The sequence below is a fragment of the Lissotriton vulgaris genome, chromosome 9 (assembly GCF_964263255.1).
Source record: "Lissotriton vulgaris chromosome 9, aLisVul1.2, whole genome shotgun sequence".
NCBI lineage: Eukaryota > Metazoa > Chordata > Amphibia > Caudata > Salamandridae > Lissotriton > Lissotriton vulgaris.
The window spans coordinates 61,907,161-61,919,806 of record NC_141697.1 but is presented as its reverse complement, the minus strand read 5'-3'; the positions used below and the strand labels follow the sequence as shown (position 1 = coordinate 61,919,806).

The following is a 12,646-nucleotide window of genomic DNA, read 5'->3' as shown; positions in this document are numbered from 1 at the left end:
GCACAGAACCCACAATCTGCCGTTGTACCCAGTGGGTTCTTTGTGCCCAGAATATCCATTTGACAGATACAAATTTCAGCATTATCTACAATAGAGCTCTTTATTGGCTCTTATTTCAGCATATTATGATACACTGACATAGTTTGGTCTTTAAGTTGATTGTTTCTTGATGTTTGTGACTGTATACGGTCCTTAGAAAGCATGACCATGGGTATACATCTGCAAGTGCACTTTGTGGTAGGTGGGGCATGTGCCTGAACAATAGGTTTCTAAGACTTTCCTAAAAACGCTTTTGTTTTTGTTCCACAGTCCCAGTTTGAAATTGAGATCTTCAACGTTCGAGGAGAGCAGGCAGTGTTAACATCAAGGCTTGAGGAGGACATTGAGAACCTAAAGAAGGATTTGGAAAACCGTCTCAGCAAAGGTTCCGGGGAGGCAAGAGACGCTTGTGTGTCAACGGAAGATGATAACCCCCCTAGGACGTTCCGAAATGTTTGCATACAGACCGATCGCGAAACCTTCATCAAGTCAAGTGAGGATGACAGCAAGGTGGTAAAGAACAGTCAGATCGTGCCTGGGAAGCTGAACATCTCCTCCTTAAATCAAACTATATCGAACTCCTCTGAGAGCAAGGAAAGTGTTCTAGTTCCCCCTGCCCCTCCTTTGCCTCCATTTGGATCTGGGACACCTCCTCCTCCTCCTCCTCCGCCACTACCACCAGGTAGTGCAATTCCACCACCTCCCCCTCCAGCACCCCCTCCACCACCAGGATTTGGGCCCCCACCCCCACCTCCACCACCCCTGCCTGGTGGTGGCCCCCCTGCACCACCACCTCCGCCATTTCCTGGGTCTCTGGTACCACCACCTCCTCCCGGGCCTGGATTTTTCAGAAGCGGTTTCAATAAGGCTCCACGGAAGCCTGCAGTTGAGCCGAGTTGTCCCATGAAGCCTCTGTACTGGACTCGAATCCAAGTGAAAGATGACAGGTGAGTGATTCCACCTCACATACTAGCTACCTCCATTGAGCAGCTTTTGTGGGTACGTATAAATAAGCAAGTGAGATTGAGGGAACGTTATCAAGCTCCTTAGAGTGAATACGCCATTGAAATAAATGTGATATGTAGTGGTTGTGTTACGGACTGTGGAACTGGAATACCAGTGGAAAACCATTTTTCCCTACTTTTTTGCTTCTCTTAGATTTTCCTTGCTCATATTACATGAAGACCTCAGCTCATGAACAACCTGGTATTACTTTTGCATTGTTTTTAGGATAAAAATGAATGATTATAATTGTGCCTCAAACATAGTTGCTTCTACCAAGATTAAAATGTGGAGAAAACATGTTTGTAGCATGTGTAGCTGGGGATACATATGCTGTGCATACTTCAGCCACCTAGTGTTTTGCTTGGATGTGTACAACTTGTTTTTCTTCAAAAGAAGTCTTTTTGCATCAGGGGACCAGGTGACTTCACCTATTTGTTGTACTGCGAATGGGCATTGGCTCCATTGTTCGATTGTTTTTTCTCCGTAGTCTGTTTCAGATGTGTCAATGTGAGCTCTGGTTTGATGCCATGTGGTGTTCTTGTTGGGTCTTCAGTTCCATTTCCTTTGTGATTGTTCCAAACAATCCTGCTTTCCTGTTGGTATACACCATCACACACCTTTCTACTCTGTTAGTTACCAACCTCTCAACTCTCACCTTCTGGGTTGAAAATGTCCCCGCAATGGACAGAATTTCATTCAGTTTCCGTCCTACTTGCTACCCCAGATACCCGAGATCTGACCACCAGGAAGTCTGAAATCTTTGCTTGTCTCCCGAACATCACAAAGACTCCTGTTAGGCGTGCCTTGCATTTCGTTACCAAAGGCTTTTAGGAACTGATGCACTAGTCTCCTCACCTCGGCAGCCATGGCTCAAGAGGAGGAGGAAGAGACCCAGGACATCTTCGGCGAGAGGTAAGAGTTGTATGTTAAAGAGGTGGGTACTCTGGGCATCCAAATAGTGGCTGCCTTCTCGCCAGATAGTTGAGGCGGATGTCGAGTCAGAGGAGCCTCCACCAACCCAGTGTCCGAAGAAAACCAGTCAGTACCTCTACTCCCCCTACTAATGGCGTAGAGGCGCCAGCCTCAAGCTCTCATGCCGCCCACTTGACCTCTGGTGTACCCTGCCTTCTGGCCATGGTCAAAACAGACAGTCCGAGACACTCTGCACCGAAGTCCTCCTCGGATCCTCGACCACCGTTTTAGCACCAGAACCGAAGGCACGGCCTTAGCCACACTTGGACTCGAAGCGCATGGGGCAGAACATTTTTGGCATCGAGACAAACCGCACCAGAGCATTTGAAGCTGAGGCATCCAGTTAAATGCCGAAATCCTCAAACCTGCATCACCTGAAGCCCAGATCGAGCCTTGCGCGTTTTCAACTGAGACTTCCTACGGTTGCGCCATCTACTACTGCCTCCTCTGCCGTTCCGGCGACTACGGACAGCCAATCCTCGAGCGGCTGCAGGAACAACTTGATGCTTGGCAGCAACTAATCCATATTCAGCCAGGCACCGGTAGGATTCTTGCTCCACCTCCACATGGGCCAAGGGTCTCTGTTCTTCATAAGGGGAAATTGACTTTTGAGGAGGCATTCAACCCTCGAGTGCTCCCTGCTCCAAAAAGATCCCAACATCAGGACGGCTAATCCTCCATTACCTCCTGGTCATTTTCCTCCTTTTTCACCTACCGTGTTGCTCCTGTTTTGCCTTTGGAGTCTCCATGGCACTCACCTCGGGGTTCCTCACACTCAGGGGTCCTCACACTCGGGGGTGCAGTGATAGACCTAGACTCCCTTTTGACTCATATGACACACAAGACCCAGATCCCTCGGATGGCTATACTATAGAACACCCCACAGATACAGACCCAGACCAGCACCCTGCTAAACCCTCTCTTACTGTGAGCTTCTATATGGGGCTGCTGATTTTCACACTGTAGAGAACCATGTGCAGCAGGAAGAGGATGATTTCCTTGAGGAATCTTTGTCCTCTAACCAACACTTCATCCAATACCTCCTCAGGTCCAATGGGGTTCTCAAACCTGCCACTGAGATTTTCTTTTTTTTTAAAATATTTCTTTTTATTAAAGCAAGGCAACAACCGAATACATGAGTGCATAGAACATACGAGGGTCGTCCACAATGTCAACATACAATAGAGTAAATAATGAAAGGAGGGGGGGAAGGAGAGAGGAGGAGAGGGTACAGAATAAATATGGCGTCAGCATTCACAGCAAGGGGTCATGGGGAAAGTGGGACATCAAAGATTGCATTCGGAGGCGGTGCACATATGTTTCCCCTATATTGATTCCAAGGGCCTCAAACATTATTCCATTTCCGCGGGCGGCCCGAGCCAAATACGCAGTTTTTTCCCCGGAACATGCACCAGTCCATGTTTTCTATCCACACCTCAATAGCGGGCGGCCTCTGGGACCCCCACTGCTGTGCTATGTTCCGTTTGGCAATCATGGCTCCAAAGTCACCCATTGGGTATGTGCCGTATTGAGATCAGTCGGCTCCCAGATATTCAGCAGACATCTCCTAGCTTCCGGTAAGAGAGCCACCCCGTCACTTCCTGCATCACCTCATGGACCCTGCCCCAGTATTCAACCATATACCGACATTCCCATATGATATGCAGAAACGTCCCCAATTGACCACATCCCCGCTGACACAGACCCTCCGTCGTGAAACCCATTCAAATCAAACGGGGACCCGTGACATAGACCCTGTGCAGAATTTTAAGCTGAACCAATCTGTCGTGCCAAAATCGCGACCTCCTTCGGTGAGGAGATCGCCGATTGCCAGTACTCATCATCAAGTTCAAGATTGTCTCGGGTCCACTTATCCCTTAATTGTATCAAAAGGTCAGCTCTATGATTGATCAGCTTCTTATACACAAGGGAAATGGTGCTATCAGGCAAATGACCATCTAATATACGGTCCTCCAATGGGGTTGCTTCCGGTATCTCTGCTCCCTCCGGGAAAACCTATGTCAGTGCGTGACGAACCTGCGCATAACGAAAGTACTCCGTCCATCCCAATTCGTATTCAATTTGTAAGGCTGCAAACGACTTTTCTGTAGTAGGGGATCTCTGTGTATAGTCATAATCTAGTGAATAGTCCCGCTCATGTGCGTGGACCCCGGCAATCAAAAATAATCTCTTAAGTTGTCAAATCATGCAGAACTGTAAAGACACTTAAGAGAGAATTTAAAGACAAATAATGCAGCCTATATCCACAGGCTACACTGTCCAGTACTTCAACTAGAATTCCACCAAACAAAACCACACACAACACAGCCTGCCCAGTTTCTTCATAAAGAAACTTGCCTCTACCAGTAAAAAAAACTCTGGAATGATAGAGAGGAAGGCATGGACAGACAAGCCCCATAGGCTGCCATTATGTGGCTTAAATAGGATACTGTGCCTTTAAGAGAACTTTCCAGAACGTCTCTCAGTATCCCAGAATGCACAGATACCCCCACTACAGAACTGGAGTTACAGGACAGAAACTACTCCTTCTGTAGTAGAGGATCTCTGTGTATAGTCATAATCTAGTGAATAGAATGGCAAGCCCATCCCCACACCAAAGCGGCGGTGGAGAAACGAGAAATAACACCACTATTGTGCGAACAGATTTCGCAGCGAAGCCTGCCCAACCTGAGCATCTGCCCTGGCATCCGTGTCCAGACAGTAATGCTTAGCAAAGGTATGAACCGACTTCCAAGTGGCCGCCTTGCAGATCTCTGCAATCGGACCATTACGGAGTAAAGCTGTTGTGGCAGCTTTTCCCCCGGTGGAATGAGCCTTAGGTTTACCCCCTAAGGTCTTATTAGCTTTTTGGTAACACAACTGTATGCAGGACACAATCCACCTAGAGATGGACTGCTTAGAGGTAGCAAGACCCGTACTGACCGATCCATAATTGACAAATAATTGGTCTGACCTACGAATATCTTTGGTTTTATCCAGATAAAATTTCAACACCCTCCTAACATCCAGGGAATGTAAAGACCTTTCCGCTGGAGATGAAGGATTCTGAAAAAACGTAGGCAACGTTATGGTCTGGTTGACATGAAAATCAGAAATAACCTTGGGAAGAAATTTAGGCTGAGTACGCATAACAACCGTAGCAGCATGAAATACAGTATAAGGTTCTTGGCAACACAACGCCTGAATTTCACTCACCCTGCGGGCCGATGTAATGGCCACGAGGAACGCTGCCTTCCAGGACAGGTGCTGCAACGAAGCCTCATGAATAGGTTCAAAAGGCTCCTTTGTCAATCTGGACAGCACCACATTCAATTCCCATGAAGGCAAAGGAAGCCTGACAGGAGGGAACACTTTCTTCAAGCCTTCCAAAAAATCTGAATAGGACAGTTACGAGGCAGAACAGGGGCGTCACCACACAGAACATACAAATAGGATTTCGCCCAGATCAATCCTAAATTTCTACCATAGGTAGCCAACACATCACAGAGCACAATCAAAGATTTCCTGGGAGAAGTCAGATAAAGTCATACATCGTCCGCATACAGAGAAATGCTATCTTCGAACTGATGAGCCCATAGAATACCCTTGATCGAAGGCTTCAAGCAAAGCCAAGTCGCGAGAGGTTCGAGGGCCAATGAAAACAAATGAGGAGACAGCGGACAGCCCTGTCGAGTGCCCCGCCCAAGACAAAATGGCGCGGAAACACGACCATGAACAACCACTTGAGCGAAAGGCTCTGTATAGAGGAGACTCACCCAGCGATGAATTCCGGGCCGAAACCAAATTTAGCCAAAACTGCCCATAAATACGGCCACTCCACAGTATCAAAAGCCATTGTGGCATCCAGCGACGCCAGTATGGCCAGCTCCCGCAACGTAGAGGCCCTCGCAAGAACCCCGTGCAAATGCCTAAGATTCAACGCCGTTTTTCTATGCGGGATGAAGGCCGATTGATCTGGATGGACAAGCTCACTAATGACCTTAATCAATCCGTTAGATAAAATTTTGACCAAAATCTTGGGTTCCAAGTTTAACAACGAGATCGGCCGATACGAAGCACATCTGTTACTAGGCTTCCCTTCCTTATGAATCACCACTATCGAAGCTAGTCTCTGATCCCAGGGGAAAAGCCACACTCCCGGGACTCCAGAAACATGTCTCTCAAATAGGTAGCAATCTTGTCCGGTCTAAGCTTCTAAAGCTCAATCGGGAGACCGTTGGGGCCCATTGCTTTACCCGAGTTCAGGGAGCGCACCGCTAAGGCCACCTCATCCCCGGTAATCCTACCGTCCATGAGGTCACGATCTTCCACAGACAGGCACGGAAGCGCTATGTCCCGCAACAGTAAGCAAGAATCTTCCTCCGGCCTATCCGACACAGAAGAATAGATGGTACGAAAGTGGTCGGCAAAACAGTCCACTATCCCCTGCGGGTCGGTTATACAAGCACCACCCTCCATCTCAACCTCAGGAACCAAACGACTAGCTCTATCTTTCTTATCCAGCCAGGCAATTCATTTACCAGCCTTGTCACCAATGTCATAAAGACGCCCTTGCTGTTCTCGACTAAGGGCCTTCGCCCTGTCAGTAACCAACGTTCTGTATTCTAGCTGCTTCAGTTGCAAGACATGCAGTCTAGCGCGGGTCACCTCGTGTTCTAGCTCCAGTTCTAAGTCGGTTATTTCGGCCTCAACTCTAACCACATCTTCCTCTTTCTGCTTTTTGACACCTGCAATAAGGGTTAAAGTCTGACCCCTGAGCACCGTTTTAAAGGCCGCCCATAGCGAGATCGACGAGGAAACTGAACCCTCATTCTCCTGGAAATAATGCTCCAACGCCTTCACTAAATCATTCCGGATCTTAGGATTTCGCAGATACCAAGGGTTAATGGGGGCTATCCTACCCCCGAGCCAGGAGCCAGTTCAAATCTAAGCCAAAGCGGGGAGTGATCTGATATACCTCTAGCCATATGCTTGACCTCTGCAACATACGACGCCTGGGCCGCAGGTACCAGAACATAGTCGATCCTCGAAAGACTACCATGGGCGCCTGAGTGGAAGGTATATTGCTGCTGACTAGAAAGAAGTAATCTCCAGCAATCCATTAGGCCCAGTGTCTCAATGAAGTCCGGCAGCCAGTTATGGGCCCTTCTGACATCCCTAGGTGGATACCTATCTAACACACCGGAGACCACTGCATTAAAATCACCACCAAGAATCAAGAAACCACCTGGAAGATCTAGTATACCAAGTCAACAAAGGTCGTAGACTGCAGGCCAGGAGGAACATAAATAGACACCAGAGAGAGAGTACGGCCTTCCCAGCGTCCAAATACCGCAACATAGCGCCCCCTCTCATCCAAAACAATAGATTCCACCTCTAACAGAAGAGAATTCTTGAGAAGGATCCCAACTCCTTGGGACCCAGACGTAAACCCAGCATGAGCCACAAATTGATACCCTTTCCTATTCATCACTTTGCAAGTATTCCCTACTAAGTGGGTTTCTTGAAGCAGCACCACATCAGGAGAATGCCTTTTGAGGAATTGGAATACTACGCTGCTTTTAACCTTATCCCCCAACCCATTGACATTCCAGCTCAACACCCTCAACCCCCTTCCCCCCCCACCATGGAAGAAAAAGAAGACCCAACCCTCCTCTGAGTCCAGCACAACAATGAAAAATTCTCGCGATACAGTGCCTTGCAGGAACATGAACAGAACAAAACAAAGATTCATTCCCCCCACCCCCCCCCCAAACATCCCGTTACAATACCCCCCTCCCTGCACCCCTGCTTCCGACTATAAAGCCACCCCAACTAGCAGTGTGCCTGTCGCCCCCACATCTAAACTAAACTACAAGAAGTAGATCTGAGGAGGAGAGAGACCCACCGATAGCCCGTTAACCCCGCACTCATTCTGTGAACATCAATATGATAAGAACAAAACCACGACAATAGTTAGCACCCTGGTGTCCCCAGATACCAGAACACTCATTCCTGCTACTGCGATCCCCCCCTCTGCACCACCGCTCTGTCTCTCTGGTTCTTGCTGGGCCGACAAAGTGTCCAACCAGGCAACCGTGATTTCCGGCTTGTCGAAGGCGTAGACCCGCTCTCCGTGTTCGATCCTCAGCTTAGCCAGGTAGAGCATGGCACACTTGAGTCCCATGTCCCGAAGTCTTCTTTTCACTCCCAGAAAACTGAGTCTCTGCTTTTTGACAGACTGCGTGAACTCCGGAAAGAAACTGATGGACTAGTTTTTATACTTCAAGGGCCCCCCCAATCTGGAGGCCTGGAGGATGGCTTCTCGGTCTCTAAAGTTAAATATCCGAGCTATCATGGGCCTAGGCGGGGCGCCCACACGCGGCTTCCCACCAGGGATCCTGTGTGCCCGCTCGACTGTAAAGAACTTGCTTAGACCTTTGGGTGCAAGATAGTTGACAATGAGATCCTCGACAAAGAGATCAGCCGCTTGGTCTTCCACTTTTTCCGGCACTCCGATGATACGCACGTTGTTCCTCCGGGCCCTTCCTTCAAAATCCTCCAGGCGACGGACAACGAGGTCATTCGAGGCCCACAGATTCCGAACCTCGGTCTGCAAGTCTGTGACGTCATCCGCGAGACTCGACGTTTTAATGTCCAACAATTTGACCTTTTCGCAAGTTTTCGTGAGGTCTGTCCGAGCCAAATTAACCTCGATGGATACTGTGTCCAGCTTATGAGCAAGGGTCTCCATTTGCTTCCCAAGGGAGGACTTGATCCCATCGAATGCGGCCATTACATCTTGCAACGTTGGTTCGGCCGCCAGAGCCGAGGAGTCTTTCGCCTCGTCCTGCGACCTACCCGGCCCACTAGGTGACCCTTTAACTTGGGCATAGCGGTCCATAACATTCGATTGGGTGTATCCACCCCGTCTAGTGGTCTTCGATTTCTGCTTGTCCCCCTCCGGCTTGTTCGCCATTGCTGGACAATCCCAATTCGTCATCCAATTCCGGGGGGGGAGGGCGGGGGGAGGGGGCAGGACTCAAGACTGACCGTCAACAGACTAGATCGATCTCCCAGTTTCTGGACCTTGTAGAGTAATCGATCAGCGATACGTGATTGCACCGCTCCCACAGAGTCAAAGTACAGGAAGGTATCGACCCCAAAGCACCAGCGATGGTCGGCCAGACACCTAGCCCTCAAGGCAAGAGGTTACCACTCAGCCGACTGTACAAATTATCCGGCACACCAACAGCGATAGGAGCGGCTGTTCTAGCGAAATGTACCCAGGCCAGAGTATGGTGCCCAATTGTCGAAAGTGAAAGTAAGGCCAGACCGGCCACTTCCAGTAAACTGCGCCGTTGTTGTTGAATTACACCTCGGGCACTCTGCCAACTCAAGCGCCGGGCTTCCGAGAGGTAGAGGCCGCAAACTCTCCAACTTCACAACTCTGGCATCTGTGGTCCGTTCGGGACACGGATTACGGCGTTCGATTCTCCCGTGGTTCAGCTACAAGAAGAACTCAACAGCAGACCGGATTAGTGGCAGGAAATATGTGGGGGCTATGAGGGTCTCGGGAGCCCTGTGCTCACGCTGCCATCTTGGATGCGCGCGAAGCTCCTCCTCGCCACTGCGATTTTCAAGGAACCAGTTAAGGCGAGTTATCGCGCCTAGAGTAGAGAGGAAGTTTAAGGCCTCTCCCATCCCAGCAACCCCACCCCTGTTACATCTGTGAGTAACTAGCTCCTGACTCTCTGGTGATTCATTCAGCCAGGAAACGGGCTAACACAGAAGGCATTGGTGATGATCCCCCTCCTGACTGGGAAAACAAGAAAATAGATGCTGGCGGCACAATAGTGGTGGCATCGTTGGCCACCCATTGGCTACTCACCCATTCCATTGGCTTACTCTCCGGGAATGACCGCGCTCACTGGGATCAGATGGCAGATTTGATAGAACATCTGCCAGAACAATACCACAAAATGAGCAGAAGTAGACAGCAGAAGGAGAGGTAATTTCCAATACTAAGATCCACTGCACTCTGGATGCAGCCGCTCTCAGCATTAACACAAGCATCCTCTTGCACTGCCATGCATGGCAGCACATTTTAGGGTTTAAACCAGAGGTCCAGAAGCACCTCCTGAATCTCCCATTTGATTGATGGCCAGCATATCTTTGGCCCTTAGGTCGATGAAATGCTTGAAAAAATAAAGATTCTGATACGGCCAAAACAGTGACAATCTTCAATTTCCTCAAACACACAACAGCTGTTGGGGGAACTTTGCAGGGCTTTCTACCCCACTGGTGTTAAACCACCTCAGCCCGTTGGGTTCTAGATATCACACAAGAGGGGTATTGTCTGGAACTCCAACGAACACCATCAAACATAATCCCTCAACAACAGAAACTGCCTGAAGAACATTTGCGACTTCTTCACAAAGGGGCACTGGAGCTGGTTCCGCCTCAATACCCTGGAAAAGGCGCATATTTCCTCTATCTTTTTTATCCACAAGGACCGCTCTCTCCGGTATATCCTTGCTCTTAGGCCTCTGAACAAATACATCCTGTCGGAGTACTTTCACGTGGTGACTCTACAGGACGTTGTACCATTACTGCAAAAGCCAACTTCATGACCACTCTATATCTGAAGGACGCCCACTTCCACATAACCATCCACCCAGCACATTAGATGTACCTAAGGTTTGGGGTAAGTGGGCATCATTATCAATTCAAAGTGCTCCTCTTCGGGGTTACCACAGCTCCAAGGGTTTTTGCCAAATCTCTAGCCGTGGTGGCAGCTCATCTCAGGAGAAGTGCCATCCATGTGTTCCCTTACCTAGAAGACTGGCTGATCAAAAGCATCAGACAGCAACTCTGCCTAGCACACACCAATACCGCTATACACACCTTCCACAGTCCGGGCTTCACCATCAATCAGACCAAATCACACCTCCGGCCTCTTCAAGTACTGCCCTTCCATGGGGCCATTCTCAATGCACGAGTGGTAAAAGTCTACCCCAGAGCTGAGATGCGTTTATAAGGTATGATGGCTTCTTCCATAACTATAGTCCCGTATGCCAGGCGCCACATGTGTCTGTTACAGGAGCTCCTAGCGACACAGTAGTTTCTAGCAGAGGTTCACCTACAGGGCCTAGTGTTGGTTTGGGGCTGCATGCGTTATTCTCTGCAGTGGTGAAATGCAAAAACCTATTAAAGGGGCGGCCCTTTCAGGACCCTATTCTGCAAGAGGCCATCACCACAGATGCCTCACTCACAGATTGGTGAGCGCATCTCAATAATGCCACTGTTCAGGGTCAGTGAAACTCTGCCAAACAAACTTTTCACATCACTCGCCTGGAGCTGCTGGCCAACCAGCTTTCTCTACAGGCTTTTGATCCTTTCTTCCAAAGCAAGACAGTCCTGTTACATACAGACAACACGTCTGCCATGTTGTACTTACAGAAACAATGGCTCTCCACAGCTGTCCAGTTTAGCACAGCAGATCTGTTGGTGGGCGATACTTCACATCTGCTCATTCAACACATTCCTGGGGTGGACAGCGATCTGGCAGACTTGCTTAGCAGGTCTTACCAACAAGTCCAGAACTCCACCCTCAGGCCCTACTCCCGTACTTTCAGCCGCCACTGAAAATGCAAAGTGCTCAAACTTTTGCTGCCAAACTACCACACCCACAGTCCATGGGCAATGCACTATGGATGAGTTGGTCAGGGATATTTGCTCATGCTTTTCCTCCTCTCTCACTTCTCTCATTGGTGGTCAGGAGACTGAGACAGACATCACTCACTCTCATCTTGGTGGCACCTACCTGGCATGCCATTCATGGTACTACATGTTGCTAGTCTCTAGTTCCACACTAGAAACTCCCATCTGGTCGGACCTTCTCACAAAAAAACATGGGCCTCTCAGACACCCCAACCCTATGCAACTCAACCTTGCAATATGGCTCCTGAGGTCTTAGAGTTTGGCTACCTTAACCTACCAGAAGAACATATGTCTATTCTCAAAGAGTCATGCACACCTACTACTAAGGCATGTTTCACAGCAAAGTGGTAACACTTTGTGCAATATTGTCTTCCTGAAAATATCAATACTCTCACAGCATCTGTACAAGACATCGTCTGTTACCTCCTTCACTTACAGAAGTCAGGCATTGCCTACACTTCTTTTCGTTTACACCTGGCTGCTGTAGCTGCCTACTTAAAGAGTAGGAAACATATTTATTTTTTTCAGAATACCAGTCATGCAGGTGGTCTTGTAAGACCTCAAGACTTATTCCACCCAGGATGCCTCCTACTCCTGACTGGAATCTTAACATAGTCCTCACTAGACTCATGGGCCTTCTTTTGTGAACCACTTAACTCAGGTCCACTGCAAGTCTTGTCCTGGAAGGTGTCTTTTCTTGTAGCTATCATTCCCCTAAGACAAGATTGTGAAATACACGCTCTTACATTGGAAGAACCTTTCTATCAGGTACGTCAGGCTGGAGTGGGTCTCGGAAATGATCAAATATTCCTCCCTAAGGTAGTTTCTAGCTTCCACCTTAACCAAACAATCGACTGACAGTCTTTATTTCCCCCACAGACAAACTGTAGTAAACAAACTCTGTACA

General features: G+C 48.8%; 1 protein-coding gene across 1 annotated transcript in view; it reads left to right on the top strand.

The window, feature by feature from the left end:
• The window catches only part of FMN1 (formin 1), a 307,196-nt gene that overhangs the window by 158,379 nt on the left and 136,171 nt on the right, over positions 1 to 12,646 (top strand). The window contains exon 4 of the mRNA XM_086937030.1: positions 310 to 986. Within this exon, the coding sequence (XP_086793156.1) occupies positions 310 to 986 (677 nt within the window). The remainder of the gene's footprint in view (positions 1 to 309; positions 987 to 12,646) is intronic.